At 41.0% G+C, this 16,218-nt stretch overlaps 1 protein-coding gene across 2 annotated transcripts; it reads left to right on the top strand.

Annotated features, from left to right (window-relative positions):
- Nucleotides 1-115: 115 nt before the first annotated feature.
- Nucleotides 116-13,443, top strand: rprd2a (regulation of nuclear pre-mRNA domain containing 2a). Of its 2 annotated transcripts, XR_004698787.2 has the most exons (12): nt 116-567; nt 4,601-4,730; nt 5,019-5,170; nt 5,671-5,723; nt 5,889-6,015; nt 6,148-6,323; nt 6,591-6,936; nt 7,564-7,764; nt 8,194-8,361; nt 8,489-10,507; nt 12,985-13,161; nt 13,280-13,443. XR_004698787.2 is itself a non-coding variant. In XM_035183325.2 (10 exons), the coding sequence occupies exons 1-10, from the start codon at nt 393-395 to the stop codon at nt 10,180-10,182; spliced, it is 3,222 nt and encodes a 1,073-aa protein (XP_035039216.1). In that variant the 5' UTR covers nt 116-392; the 3' UTR covers nt 10,183-11,195. The 2 variants fall into 2 exon arrangements, 1 of the variants encoding a protein (XP_035039216.1); XM_035183325.2 differs by lacking the exons at nt 12,985-13,161; nt 13,280-13,443 and having other exon boundaries at nt 8,489-11,195.
- The last annotated feature ends 2,775 nt before the right edge of the window (nt 13,444-16,218 follow it).

The following is a 16,218-nucleotide window of genomic DNA, read 5'->3' as shown; positions in this document are numbered from 1 at the left end:
TGCACACACGTTTATGTAACACGCGCACAAAGTCGTCGTCGGTAGCACGCAGCAGGTGGCGCTCGTAAGGCACTTGCCCTCCGCGACGCGGGGTGGCGCTATAATCACGTCGTGTGTGCGGAAGTGTCCTTCACTGCTCCGCCAGCAGCGAGTAAACAGACGTGCAGGATGTCGCAAGGCGCTAAACTCCAGCTTTAAAATATGAAATGATATAAACTCCCAGCGGCGATAGAGACGAGAATTTGATTAAAAAATCAGCAGACTACACATTTAAGGCTTCGTTACATAACAATGGCGGCAGAGCGGCCGCCGAGCGCTGCGTTGAGCTAGCATGCTAGGCTAAGTGCTAACTTTCAGTCGGTGTCGGGAAATGCGAGCGGGCTCCCGCGGTCATGGCAGCGGGAGCAGGAGCCGCGTACGGCGGATCTCTGGAGGCGACGTTGGCCCGGAAGTTCCAAGGTCTCACCAGCACGATGGACTCGATCCAGGGGCTGTCGACGTGGTGCATCGACAACAAGAAGTACCACAGCGTGATCGTGCGCCACTGGATGAGGTTTCTGAAGAAATGTGAGTAAACGTTACAACCAGAAAAGTGATGACAGAGCGACTAACGTGAAGCAAACACGAGACAGAGCTGCAGGTTCAACTTCTACACGTCAGTCAATACCGCAGGATAAATGTCAACTTATTATTATATAAGTTTAGAGACAGATGTTTACTCCACATGTTGTGCTTTAAACTCCTCTGTTTGTGCAGATAATGACAAACACTTGTGACTGTGAGTTGTAAAGTTTTCATTCATTTTAAAAGATGTTTGCATTGTAGACCTCCCACCTGTCACTGTTGGTAATCATCAGGATCAATGCCACATTATTATTTCTGTAATAATCTGGAGAAGATTTTTGTTCCTGAGTGAAGTTTGTGGTTTAAACACTTGATAAACAGCAAAATAGTTCAGGAATCTGAGTTTGATCAGACATATATTACATCTCCATGTGCTCAATGCATAATAATAAAGATCTTTATTTGTGCAGCACCTTTCAAAATACAGTTATAAGGTTCTTTAGATAGATAGATTGCAGTAAATATTGATATTGTTTTAATGTCCAATCCTATGAGATATTTGCTGTTTTAACTCCTACTTCTGTCCACCGGGGAAACTGAGTTTAAAACGAGCTCTCCTCTCAGTTTAATAAGTTGGCACCCGACTCTGCTCGGTGGAGTTTAAATTGGATTATTTCCCCCTTGATGAACGAGTTCCTAAACTCACGCTGCCTCATGCTTTGACAAGACAAACTTGTTTGCCTGCTAATGATCTTGTTAATGTGGATATTTGTTTTTTGTGTTGTTATGCTATTCAGATCTGGAGCTGGGCAAAGCTCCCGGGGCCCCACCTCCAGGGGCCCCCTAAAAGTCTCAGCTTAACAGTGCATTAGTTATTTGGCAAAATAGGTTACGTACAATTGTTGTTCAGATCTTTGCATTGTAGACCTCCCACCAAAAATTTTAAGAAATCCGACCCACAGCGCAGCAGCCAGAGCTTTGATTAACCAGCTCATAGATATAATTTTTGATTGATTATATACAAATTTGTTGGGAAGTATCTACAGGGTCCAATATTATCCCATTATCTTGTGTCAAAATGAGTTAAGAATAAACCAAAGCTTCCTTCGTTTGTGATGTGCACTATACTTGATGAGTCAAGTTTGAGTCATTGAGGGGAGATCAGAAAACTGAACAGGTTATTTCGGCGATGAAGTTGCTCTGTTCAGTATTACTGTATTTTTTTTACAGTTGACATTTGAGGATGGTAGGCTCGGCTGCTGGATTTGAAACAAACTATGTCATATCATGATAAACTGGTTTTCAATAGAACTATAATAATACTGGTTGTAAAAAACATCTTGCCAAAGGGCTGCAGTTGATGTCAGATCCAATTTTGATAATCAAGTGATTAAACTATAAATAAAATCATTTGCTGATCTTGAAGGAAATCTCACCAATATAAATATTGATAAATGCCGATCACCCATGCCTGTCACCAGTGATCCCCATTTGTCATTATTTTCTGGTATTTTCTAATTGACAAATGGGTCGATAGGCCATAAATATCTTGCAACCTGACTGCTGATGCTTTTGTTGATGATGTATCCGAGTGTGTGACAGGGTGCAAACGCAAAGAGAAGCCATTAAATAAACTTTATCTGCTCAAATAGACTGAGGCATGAAAATGATCCCTCCGAGTACTTTGCACACTACATCGGAAATAGATTTGTAGATGCCTTAGAGCGATGGTGTATCTGGACATAAACTAGAAATTGTTATTCTCAACTTTCAGAATGTAATAATGAAATTGCGATTATCACTGCTGGAGCGGTCAAAGTAGAACTATTTTTAACATCGAGAGCTTTTATGCTTAATTAAAATATTAAAGCCAAAATCAAACACATGATGTTTCATAAAAGATGATCAAAATACAACTTAAACTACCTTTGCACCTTGTATGTTATTCATGTAAGCTGTTTCTTTTGAGCTGAGGTTTTGAAGCATTTATTGTCTTTGTACGTCTGTTTTTAGGTTCGTTTTTTCTGTGCCATCATTAGTTGTAAAGTTTGCCTCTGGTTTTATAATCAGTATCTGTGGATTAACAGTAATGGGCTTTGGTTTTTCATCTGCTAATGTCTTCTAATTGCTGTATTTCATAACCCAAATGTATTGCATGAGCTTTGGCTACGAGATCTGACAACATGTGACTTATAAACCTGAGTTTTCAAAGCCCTTTAAAAACAACACACATATTCACGAGGCCTGGTGCTGCAGTCATCATTGTCCAAGACAAGGCCACAACTGAGATGTTTAAGTCTTTAGCACTGAAAACATTAATATGGATTTATTGAATATATTCAACATGCTGACTAACTGCATAGAATCGCATGGATTATGCATTTACTTAAAGAATATAAACACCTGAATATATAAATCAATTTGAATATTAATTGAGTGCAAAACTGTTATTTTCTACAACTTTGATAGTTATTTATTAAGAAATGATCTTGACCATTTTACTTTTAAATACAATGCCACTTTTTTATATCATTATAAATGTAATGTCCTATAGTTGGTATTTTTAGACTTAACAGTAGAAAAAGCAAGTTACAGATTTAATCGATAACAAACCTGTGGATTTTACAATTTAATAACCTCAAAAATAAGGTGATTTGTAAACCTGTTGCACCAGTTTGATGTTACAAGGTTTATTGTGTTTACTATGCTGACCTGAAAAGGTCCTAGTTTCTGTTTTGTTTCTGTCATAGTAACATTCTTGGGTTTTTAATGAAATGAATGGACAGATAATTAATTACATACAATACACACTTGCATTTCTGGTGATTATTTTTCTTTTGTGTGTTTAATCACTGACTTTTATGCCAAGGTTACCTGGTAGATCTTTGTTTTAATGAAGTTTGTCACATGTTACAATCAGGCCGTGGCTCACTGTCAATTGCTCTTTGTCTCATGTGGTTGTTTGTTTATTGTGCGTCACATTTGAAATGAGAACAAATAGCTTTCTGTTAGGGAAACATTATGATCTGTTGTTCTGCTAATGAGATCACACACGTCAGTCAGTTTGCCTTGAAGCAACTTGAGGACTTATTATTATCATTATTGTTTTGTGGTGAACACTTGAATACAACTGACTGACAGTGTGGAGACACGAGTACAAACATGGCTTATATGTACATATTTATTTCACTCTTAAAGGGTTTAACATTTTTGTATTTGCTCTGTTGTCAGAAAGTTGTAACTCTGAAAACGAAAGTTTGAGCTTTGAGCAAGTAAGAGAAATACAGCAAATCTGTTTGTGTTTTTACCTTTGAGTGCAAGTTAATTGGCTTTGTTGTATTTAAAGATATTATGTTTTAAATGATTTGCACCCTAATCACAGTGTTTACATTTTAAACACAATAATCACTTTCCTGTAATTCTTTTTATTTGTCAAAATAAGATTCATTGATGTAGTTGTTTTGTATTTGTACGACTGGTTCCTACACTTTCAAAGTTCTGATGAAATGATGTCTTTAACAAAGCTTCTAACATTCTCAAGTAACTTAAAGTGGCACAGAGCATGTGGCACTTATTCTCTAATGAGATAATTGCATTATGTATTTGAGTGGTTGCTTCTTATGGTCAATTAAAGGAAGGGGTTGATGGGAAAGGTGAACTCTGTATGTGAAGTATGAAGACAATATTGATTTGTTGTAAGTTTTCTCTTCCTCTTGCCCTTTGGATCAGAGTAGATCTGTAAAGAAACAATTTTATTGATTGAGAGATAATTGGTCGCTATTTTTATAATGAATTTATGATTTTGGACATCTTAATCAGCCATTAAATTAATCACAATAATTAATTGACTTTACTTGTCAAGTTACTTGTCCTTTGTTAGGATCTGGTTGTAGGTGATGGGCACCTTGCAGACAGAGAGTAGATGATTAATTAGTTAATCATGACAATAATCAATGATGTCTGCAAATATCCGATAATTGTCAGTTGCCGATCTGCCAGTCAAACTAATGAGACTGTCTCCTCTGTCCTCTGTCAGCTGATGCCCCGCACAGACTCAACCTGTTTTACCTCGCTAACGATGTCATCCAGAACTGTAAAAGGAAAAATGCCACCGTCTATCGAGCGGAATTCGCCGAGGTGCTTCCCGAGGCCTTCTCGCTGGTCAAGTAAGTCGTTTGTGGAAATGTAGTTTTATCTGGCGGTGGAACGTGTCGTTACTCAGCTCTGATTTAGAGCTTATTAGATGCAGTGATGATCTTTGTGTAGGATGTCCTGTTTATCCTCTCCGTCCTGTCAACCTTATCCTTTGTCTTTTCTCTGTCTCACTTCGTCCTTGTCTGGGTTTTATCCATTCATGGAAACTCCTCATACATAAATAAAGCAAACGTCATTACAGCAACATAAATCTCTGGCCTCCCTTGTTCTTATTCTGTCGTCCCGTCTCCTCTCTCCAGCCAAGAAGGTGACGCCAAGGTGATTAAATCATTGGAAAGGATACTGTCCATCTGGGAGGAGAGAGGAGTGTATGCAGGGACGCTCATCTCCGAGCTCAGGAGTGGCTTAATCAAGGAGGAGTCCCCGCCTGAGACGCCCGTGGAGCAGAAAAGTAAGTGTGTTGGCTTATTAATTTTTATAGAGCCCGACAGATATGGATTTTTGGGGCCGATACAGATATTGGGGAATTAAAAAAATTCTAACACAATATATAAGCTGTATTTTAAACAAATTGTCATTGATTCCTAAGATGATGTTATTAAACCCTTAAGAGAAAGAAATGTAATTGAGCCTTGATGTTTTACAGTTTTACCATACATTTTATTCTAAATAAAAAGAAAACAAAAATACAGCCAAATATATAGAATTTGAATATTTCAGCTCAACTCCAACTGTACAAAGTTTTTATTGTAATTGTAACACTTCATATGCAGATTTTGCATACATTTTGTGTAATGTTGTTTTGAGTCTTTTTTATTTATTTATATTTAACTGGCTGAAGTTTTTATGTAAATCTTTTTATTTTTCAATACTGTATGTTGCACACACACATATTTTATTTGCCTGTTTGATGTGATCTCCAATTTATTTTTATTTTTATTTTTTTTAAAGCTCCAGTCGAGTCCAAAGCAGATCTACAATCCAAGATTGTTGCAGAGTTTGTGGTAAGGAAGACATTTTAATTCTAATTCAAACCAAAAAATCTTAATTAAACTGTAACATTCACATATTATGAATGAAGGTAACAAAAGACGGCTCTGCACATAGTTTATTTTTATTCAAATGTTGTGTACGTCTGACAGTGTTACTGACTGCTCCATCTGCTTTAGCCCCAGGCACTAATAGACCAACTGGCCAAGTACAAGAAATCTCTGGCGGATCTGGACCTGAGAGAAAAACAGCAGGCAGCTATGAGAGTTGACATCTGCAGCTCTGAGGCGCTCAAGAAGCTCAAAGGTGCCTGATTAAGACTTCTCATACTGTCTGTACTGCCTGAGTAATGGCGTCTGTGTCTCTGTCTCTTTTCAACATAACCTTAAAACCTCATAGTTTACCTTTTATAATACCTATATGCATTCATTCTGACAGATAAGGCCGGAGGAAAGAAGTTCTCCAAGGACTTTGAGGAAGGAAATACACAGCTACAGGAGTTTGTCAAGTATTTTGACAAACAAAGCAAAACAGGCCCTCCTCTCCTGGAGGCCCTCACCAACGCAGACATCTTCTATGAGATGCAGTACAAGGAGGTCAAGATTGTCGCTAATGTAAGAGACAAACATCTGTTGTTTATTGTTCCAACCTTAATTTTCAATCAATAAGAAATAAATATAGTGTTTTATAGTAGCGTATAATGCAACCCTTGTTTTATGGCAGTATTAGCATTTATTTAATAGATGCAGTTTATGTATTATTGATGGTACTTCACATTAACTGAAATGACAGAAAAGTACACACCACTAGAAATTTAAAGTGATAAAACTACTATTTATTAACACATCATCAATCTCGTCCATCTTTACATTTCTCTCCAGGCCTACCAGACGTTTGCTAACCGGGTGCTGCACCTCAAGCGTAAGCTGGACTCCCTGAAGGCCACCTTACCCGACCTGGACGAGTCGCCCATCCCCTCACCCTCTGCAGACGCACCGTCTCCAACCGGGTCCGAGTCCCCTTTCCACGGGATGGACCTGGCTGACCCTGATCCAGATCTTGATGGCTCTGCCATGGATGATGAAGCAGAGCCACCAGCCCCGAGCCCTCTGTCCTCACTGGGAGGAGGTTCCCCCAGAGACCCAGAGACTGTTGGACAGAAGGACAATCGTGAAGTGGAAGACATGGAGCTCTCTGAGGAGGAAATTGAGAGCGGGGGCATTATAGGTGAGGGAGTGGGCAGTGAAAGCTTTTTAAAATAATTAAAAGATAATTATGATTATTCCTTCTGGATTCCTGGAATTCAGTTCAAAATGTGTTGAAATAATGAAAATGAGCAGCAGCTGAGGAGTGAAGTCGCTAAATTATGCAGAAAAATCTGAAGAGACTCGTATCACATGTTATTGGAGAAGTTCCAAGTATTTTTCTTCCGACCCTGGTTCGTGGCAGTTTCTCTGGATCACATTTTAGCAGCCACAGATCCATTTAATGAAAATTATATGAATTTAAAGAACTATACTTGGTTGTAAATGTGACACTTTACACTTTTATATCCAGTTTTTCATTTTATTGGCAATTACACGTTTTACACCTGCAGGAGGCCATAAAAGACGTCAACTGCTACAGTCGTCTCTAACAGTTTAACCTCTTCATCATTCGTTATTATTATTATTTAAGGAAAACTGTAAACAATATTTTTTGTTGCGTGTTAATGGGATGACTTCTTTTTGCCTGGAAATCCTGGCTAGTAGAAAATTGATGACAATAACTGTATGGCCTTAAAACTAAATATGAAATAACTGGATTTATCTGGCGTCACTAAACTCTCTCTTCCTGCCGTATGTTTCTCCTCAGTCGAGCAGCAGACAGAACGTCCCACCCCCCAGGAGGTGGCCACTCCAGCGCCTGCAAACAAGGAACCACCGGCAGCCACAGAGCAGCCTGTGGCACAGGTCACGCCCCCTGTGGTCGCTCCCGCAGCCAGTGTTGAAAGCGTTGACCTGGGTAAAATTGGCTCCATCCTCAACAGTTTAAGCTCAGTCATAAAGAACACAGGTGAGTGCTGCTGGCTGTTCTAATGTCGTAAAAACAGGCGGATTTATAACATAATAAAATTGAATGAAACTCTGAACCGTACCATTGTAACAACTGTTTCTGTGTCTGAACCTCACAGCATGTGACATAATATGAACATCTACAATTCCTTTATGCACTTTTGTAGTCGTAATATTCCTCTTTTCCAAAATAAAATTAAACTAAAAAGGTATAAGAATACATGGAGAGTATCAATAAACTCTGTGCACTGATGATTGGTGTATCTTGAAGTCCTCTATGAACCAACTAACTACCTTTGCAAATATATAATGTGGCGCAACCCCTACATTTTCTGCCAGACTGAATCCTCCTGTAATTGTTCTCATTTCACTGCAGACTTCATGTGTTCTTGACAGTGATTTACTGTGAGTGTTCCTCTCTGTCTTGCAGGACCTTTGGTGGAGAGTCCTCCTGCAGCTGTTCCTGCTGCCACACCTGCGATCTCTGTGGCCTCTCAGGATGCCAGTTCACTGGTAAACCTTCTTTCCAAGGTGGACGTGATTCCTTCAGATCTCCTTGGTGCTCTGTCCAAAGTGCAGGGCCAAAGCAGCTTTGCGGGTGAGACTAAAGAGTCCTCTGTTTTTAGTTTTAAAACAAAAACTTTATATTATGTTTCTATTTTATGATATACAACAAAAGCAGCTTGCTTAAAATACATTTCTTCATTCTTCTTTTCGTCTCTTAGGCATCTCCTCGACTCTGAGCAGCCCAGCTGCAAATGTCTCCTCAGCGTCCTCCAGTACAGGCAAGATTCCTCCTTCGTCCACAGCTGCATTAGCAGCACCCCCTCAGAGTCCGTCTCTCTCCTCTGTTGCACCCGTGCCTTCAACACCCAGCTCTTCTGTTAAACAAAGCACAATCTCCCAAGTCCCCCCCCAGACTTCTAACCGAGCCTCCGCCCTGGTGCAGGCTCTCCATAGAGACATGGATTTGACAACAGACCCTGAGCCGTCCAAGTCCTCTAAGAGTTTAGAGTCTAAAATCCACCGCTTCCTGCGGGGGAACTCTGCTTTTACTGCATTTGACTTGGGGTTTGCTGCAAACCCAGTAGGAGTTGAAAACGTCAGCCCAGTAACGGGCACAGACACCCGGGGTGGGACTCCAGTGCGGGACGAGGGAGGAGGCACCCCGACTCAAGATGAGATCATGGACAAGCCTGTGGTCCCGTTTACTTCTAGCTCAAATCAGTTGAAAGTTGGGGAAACTGTTGAAACGGCTCCCGTTGCGAGCCAGAGCAGAACTCAGAAGAACCTCAGCAGCTCCCAACAACAGGCTCACTTTCAGCAAGGCGTGGCTCAGAACGGGCAGGCGTACCAGCAGCCCCCTAGTGGCAAACAGGAGATGTCAGATCATGGGATTACTGCATCTGTAGCACATTTCCAGCAGTTTTCTGCACAAACAGGAGGGCTAGGGCCTGGAGAGAGAGCCCCAGGCAGCACCGGTGGCTCCCAGGCAGTCGAAGGCTTTCAGGGGATGAACGACAGGAGCTGGTACAGTGACATTTTCCCAGAGGGGAGCTCTCAGCAACCCAGAGGGTACAACGTAGCAGTGCCTGGGGGGCCTGGAGAAAATAAGACATCAGGACTTTATCAGTACCAAACAGAGCAGACTGGGGAACCTCAAGGGTTAGCTTCCCAGCAGGGAGCCACCATGCCCCCTGGTTTCTTCAGAGGCAACCTCCCTCCTGTCCCAAAGTTACCTCCGCCTCCTCGCGCCTACGACGCCCCCCCCCTTGTGACCAGCAGTCCGATGATTCCCCCTGATCATCAGGGGATGAACCGCCATGGGGAGGGACCTGGGGCCCGACCGGACAGTACCTTCAGTGGGATGGTGGTGCATGACCATCAGCACAAGTCCATGTTCCATTCAGACGAGTCAAAGCTCGATCACCCTCATCACCCTGAGGATCTACACCACCACCGAGACAGCTTGCGTTACCAGGAGGAGCAGGAGTGGTATCAGGACGACCACCACCGTCAAGATTTCAATCACTTTCAGGAAGACCCGTTCCACCACCCAGAGGACCCGTACCACAGGCCAGGCAGTCCCCCGCACCACTACCCTAGAGGCCAAGGCATCAATCCCTCACCCTCAGAAGACCCTTACTTTAGCCACGACTACCAGCGGCACAGCCCCCCTCCTCCTCACCACTACACTCCAAGAGGGCCCCCACCGCCTCATCTTGGTCTACGACATCCACATCAGCCTCCCCACCCTGCACACCACCCCCACCCCAGGGGACCCCCACGTGCGCCCTTTCCTCGGTTCCACGGCCCCAATCCAAGGTTAAGAGGCAAACGTCCAGGTCCAAGAGGTGGCGGGGGAAATCCTGGTCCAATGTTTCCACCAAAAAGACCCTTTCCACCTCCCCGGTACTGACCGGAGACTTTGTTCCGAGCTCTCTTAAATCACTGTGGATGACGTGAAGGTGGGGGGGCAAGACTTTAAAGAATGTTCAGTAGCTTACAAGTCAAAATCTGAAACCGCGAATGTCGCAGATACTGAGGTGGGAGTCGGAGGACGGAGGGAGGTGATGCTGAAGAACAAAATTCAGCAGCTGCCAGAAGAAAAGTGCAAACGGGGATGTGTAAAGGACGATTAGAGGGTTGAGGAGATTCAACACCCAGAGAGGTGCCGGCAAACGGAGGCTCTGAGAGGGCTGCTGGGCTGAAGAGGGAAGACAGAAGATCCAAGAAAAAAAGAGGTGGATATATATAATTCACTTTTTGTTTTATTTGCTCCAGAAATCAAGCAATTCTTTAAATATGTAACGGAGCGTCAGTTTGATATAGGTCAGTGTGTGTGCATGGTATGAGGGTGTGCATGCGGTCAAGCTTATGTCCTCTTGTGAAAGGCCGTTCTCATATTCTTCCATCGAATCCGCAGATAGTTATTTTTGCTAAGAGAATAAGAAAATAACGTAGAACGATTCCGCTGCTGTTTAGTTCGTCACCGAGCAGTTTTGACTGCTTCTCTTCCATATCAGCAGTTTCCCAGTAGCTTTTGGTAAAACATCAATTTGAATTTCACTTTATAAACAAAAACACAGTGTATTTATATAGAGTTCCTGTTTGTCCTACAACGGAAGAGATTTGGGGCAAGATTACTTTCACTTTTTTCCAAACTGCAAATGTTATATATTTGTGAAGAACTGCTTTCTCCACCAAAGCGTTAAGTTCCCTTCGGCGACAGTTTCACGTCTCGTTGAGTTCCTTGAAGGAGAGCGGCACAAGTCAGAGATTGAAGGAGAGAGAGAGAGAGGTGTGAGAGTTCCTTTTTTTTTTTCACCCGCCAACACCGACGCAGAAGAAATGCATTTTTGGAGAGGATGAAGATTCTCGGCTTCAGTTTCGTTTTACTTGTATTGACTAATAAAAATCTGAGTTTAAAAACTGTGTTGTTCTTTTTCTTTCCTCTGCTCGATGGACTGTCGCACCACCGCCTCTAACTACCAGCAACCATCTTTATATAACATCAGGTTGTGCCTCAACTAGAACATTGTCATTATAGTGATAACCAGAGACTCTTAGAAGATCATCAAAGTTAATTAAAATGTTAATATAATTTACTGAATTTTATAGAGGCAGGCGTTGCAATTTGAGGGCAGGATTTAATCAGTGTTTATTACTGCTAAAAACTGTTTTGTAAAAAGAGCACGTTTCCTTTAGGTTGTTGATGTAACTTTAATCCAGAAAGGTTAAAGTAATGTAACAGACAAACTACTTAATGATAATAATTAGTAAATAGTAACTAGTTGACGACATGTATCATGTTTTATTTATTTGCCTACTCTGTTATTGCAAAAAAGGTGCAGCCATTTTGTGAAATCCAAAACCTTAAAATATGCTCTAAATATTTAATATTTTCTAAAATAAAGCAATTAAACTATAGACATAAGATTAAGTATTATTCATGATGAAGGAATGTCAACACTGAGGCTGCACATTTCAGCCTGTGTGGACATTCCTGCAAATGTGTTTTTCCATTAATCCCAATAAGATCATTTAAAACATGTTTTTCAGGTGGTTTCTCAGAACACAGGTAACGAAACTTAACCTTAAATCAGTTTTTCCAATCCTGTTTGTTTTGGTTTTACTATTTAAATCCATCAGGTTTCAAATTGGCCTCGAAACGTTTTGATTTGTTCGTGTGATTCAGGTTCTCCCACCACACGTCCACTTCACTGTTCTCAGTGCTGGTGTTGTGATGGACTCTTTTCCGGTCGAGGCTTTTATCGTCTCCCTCTGGAAAATCAGGCGTTTGGCTCTTTGCTTCATGAATAGATGAAGAGAATGTGAGAGGAATTTAATTCTGAGGTCAAACTGTGTCTGCACCGGACGTCAGTGTGAAAACAAGTTTAAAGACAAAGCAGTAATTAGTCCAATTGATTAGATGACTACAAAACAAGGTCCTTACATGATTCATTCATTTGGAAAATAATCAAATGTAGTTAATTAGACCTGTGGACTGGTTAGTACCTTGTTAAACAATAAATAAACATTTTTATCTTTGTTTTAAAATTAAAAATAAATTGGTTTATATCACTTATATGAAAATAGTCACTAAACCAATTAAACCATTGAAACACTTTTGCTAAATTATTCTAATACTATATAATCCAACACTTCCAAATTTTAATTCTATAACGATAATAATAAATAAATATTCCGTTACTTTATAGCAATAGAAAATAAGCTTAACTCTTAACATGATTCATTTGAACACATGTAGCTTCTGTCTGATGGTTTCATTTCGTCCATGCAGCGTTTGGTGAAACAATGAAAACAGAAAGTGAAGCTAAAAGTTCAGGTCGATTAATAGTTAGTTCATAATTGAATGGGCAGGTGAAGCAGGTTTTAAAACGGTGTATAGTCAGAACAGGTGAGACAGCTGTGGACAGATGTCAGCGTGTTTCCAGCAGCACTCACACTTTCTTTATTAGATTCATGTAGGAGCAGCCATTGAAATAATTATACAAGATGTGTTTCTACCTTTAGAATCTGGACTTCTCCATGTGAGTCAGGGAGATTGTCAGTGTCTTTCATTGCTGCGTGATAAATAAAACCTTTTGTTTAATTCATCCTGAGTGATAAATAATGTTTACTTTCCTCCATCCCTTGACTTTTAACCCATTTTCCTCCTGTTTCATCCCTCTTTCCCTCCTCCTGCTCTCCTCCTCAGGGAAGCAGAGCCACACTTTGATGTGTCTGATGTGATGTTAACTTCTTCACACAACCTGACTGATAGAAGTGGGGGAGGTGGAGGTTCGCTGCTGCTGCTGCTGCTGTGACTCTCCTCTTTGAATCCCTGCACCGCTGCCAGTGATGTCTCTTCATGGTCTGACATGAACGCAGCTGAGTAAGACTCCGCTTAAACACATCAGAGGCCGAGGGCCACCAGCAGGAAATCAAAAAAAGAAAAACAGGCAGGGAGAAAATCAAAATGCTGAAAATGTTTCTCTGTCTTTTCTCTTCAGACGATGAATCACAGAAGAACAGGAAGTTTGGACTGAGGCCCATGTGAAGTGAGTATAACCAGGATTATTAAATACTTCCCTTTTCCTCGTCTCTGTCACTCACACACAAGCTGCCGTCAACAGAACCAGGTATTCAGATGCCTTTTTATGTAAAAACTCCACTAAATGCATTTTTACTGTGAAATAAAGAATTGTTTATATCAAAGTAAGGTGGTGTTGTCAGTTTATTTACAGTATTTTAGTCAAGTGTATCATCAGCTGCTTTTTATCCTGTGAAAACTCCTGTATCTCAAAAAGATCCATTTCAGTGGACTTTAGAAAAACTTTGCTCAAATGGGATAGTGAGTAATTTTGTTCTAATAAAAGGAAAGTTAATCCCCAAATCCCCAAATTTAATATTGCATGGTTTTTACTACAGAGGACTAACTGATGACCTTTGGCCTTAATAAATGTCCTTTTATTTAAAGCCAGTGGTGAAATCTAACTAAGTATATTTACTTAACTAATGTACTTAAGTATATCTTTAGGTAACTATACTTTACATTTTTTTTACATACAGTCTATAAATCGGTTGTGACGCCTACATTTTTAAACTCGCGCTAAAAACCAGTGCATTCAACTATTCCAGCCTTTTTATATATATTTTTTTCTAAATTTAAGTTCTCCTGCAACGTTGAGGCCTTCATTATATATAATTATATTTCAGCTTTTTTAATCTTCTGAAAATAACTTTTAGGACCTAGTTAAAAGCAGAAATGTCTTTAGAAAAACAGTTAGATTTGAGTTTGAGCTGCCCAACAGTAAAAAGTAATAACACACCAACAAGTTGCTGCAGTAAAATGCTGTTTGTACAATAATATATAAGAAATGATGTAGAAAAATATCTAACACTATGAAACGGCCAGTATTTTTCACAATACTTGAAGTAATTTTTGCGGAAAAGAGTCAAGACAGATTTTACCACATGGCTTTATGTTTTATCGTTACTTGAATTGAATTGAACGTGCACTTCTCATTGAAAGCACAGAAACACATTGAAATCCCCACATGCAGTAGAAGTCAGTATCATGTATAAAGTCACCACAGCATCATGTGTGTTGGCAGCTCGTCACCAGATGTCGTTGTTGGTTACACTTTGAAATTAAAAAAACGTTCATCTATTGTCACTCAAATCAAAGTGATATAACGTTTATCGTTGTGTTTCGACCTTATGGATCAGAACCAGATGAAGTCAGTCTGCCACGCCTGCAGTGTGCGCGTGTGCGTGTGCGTGCGAGCGTGTGCGTGCGTGCGTGTGTGTGTGTGTCTCTTATTGTGGGGTGAAGGGCGGGAGGCGGGATTTAATGGCGAATGACAGATGGCGGCGTTAACACTGAGACGAGCGGAGGAGATGTTGTTCTGGTGGGAACAGCATCGAACGTGTCACGTTGAGATTTGTGCACTGAGGCTGTTTACTGTGTTTATAACGTCGGTGACACGGATCAGAACCAGATCGTGACTCCTGTTGAAGAGTCGTGGGTGTGTGCAGCCCGCTGTCATGTGGGCTCATTGTTTACATGCTGTCGAGATTTCACTGTGTGTGTGCGTGTGAGCGTGTGAGCGTGTGGTGTGAAATGAAGGTTACTACATTTGACTCTATTTGAAATAAGGAGTTTTTCCTCTAAGACGCGATGTTACTGCTCAGAGTCACGAGCGGAGTCGAACCATATTCAGGACCACGGTCAGCGCCACGAGAACAAAAGGCGGATTTACATCTTTGATGTCAGGGACCGTCTGCTATTTCACCCCCTGCAAGAAAAACGACAAATCCCTCCGAGCGAACGCCTCCTGCTCTTATGTCCCATATCATTTGATTTCTGAGGGGAAAACATTTCCTCTGACGTTTGATTACCATCGTCCAAAGCGCCTCTCAGTCTGATTCAGGCCGTGTTTGTTTAGTCAAGGACAGAATCCGAATTTATTGCCAAGTAGGTTACAAGAAATTTGATGTGTTTGTGAATAAGCATGAATTTAAAAATAGTAAAGAAATATTATAAACACTAGGAAAAAGATATGTAGGATGTGAACCTAGCCTTTGTACAGCGTGACCTTTATTAGCCACAGAATGTTCTGATCTCAGTCACAGGTGAGGTCATGTTGTGCAAAACTGTGTTGGATCCTTTCTCTGATCTCCAGACTTAAAGGGATAGTTCACCGAAAATGAAAATGCACACATTATCTACTCACCACTTTGCCGATGGAGGGGTGGGTGAGGTGTTTGTGTCCACAAAACACTTTTGAAATTTCAGGGGTAAACAGCGTTTCAACCAAATCCAATACAATTTAAGGAACGGGTGGTGTCATCCAAGTGTCCATAAGCCCAACATTTAAAGTCGACTCGAAATGTTGTTTTTAGCCTAAATGTCAGCTCCCGGAAGTAGCGATGCTGCCGGAAGTAGCGAAAGGGATCTATTGGCAGAAATCTTATATAAAATAAACCTACTGGTGTTTTACAAGTGTTTTTCATTTAAATTGTACAAATTGTTCTTTTCTCTACCCTAGAATTGGCCCTTTAGATTCAAATACTTTATATTTACATTAGGAGCGGGTCCTCTCTATGGAAGCAGACATGTTTTTTACAGTCGTCCAAACTGGACAAACTAATCACCTTTTGAGTTTTTATGACAACTGAAGGCTACCACAGGTTCTCTATCATGGTTTGGAAGGGGAGGGTGAGGTGAGGGGGTGTTCAGCTGCAACATGCAACTTCACCACTGAAACGTCACCACTGAAAAGTGTAATGTGGACTCAAACACTTCACCCACCCCTTCATCAGCATAGATAATGAGTGGATTTTCATTTTTCGTTGAACTAACCCTTTAATGTATATTTAATGTACTCTGTGCGGCTGTCGCGGGGCCGGTAGCTTGCGGACGGTCCCTGGCGGCAGACATCACGGC

This window comes from Hippoglossus stenolepis, chromosome 17 (genome assembly GCF_022539355.2).
Source record: "Hippoglossus stenolepis isolate QCI-W04-F060 chromosome 17, HSTE1.2, whole genome shotgun sequence".
Lineage (NCBI taxonomy): Eukaryota > Metazoa > Chordata > Actinopteri > Pleuronectiformes > Pleuronectidae > Hippoglossus > Hippoglossus stenolepis.
The sequence above is the reverse complement of the archived record's forward strand: the minus strand, read 5'-3'. Positions and strand labels throughout refer to the sequence as shown.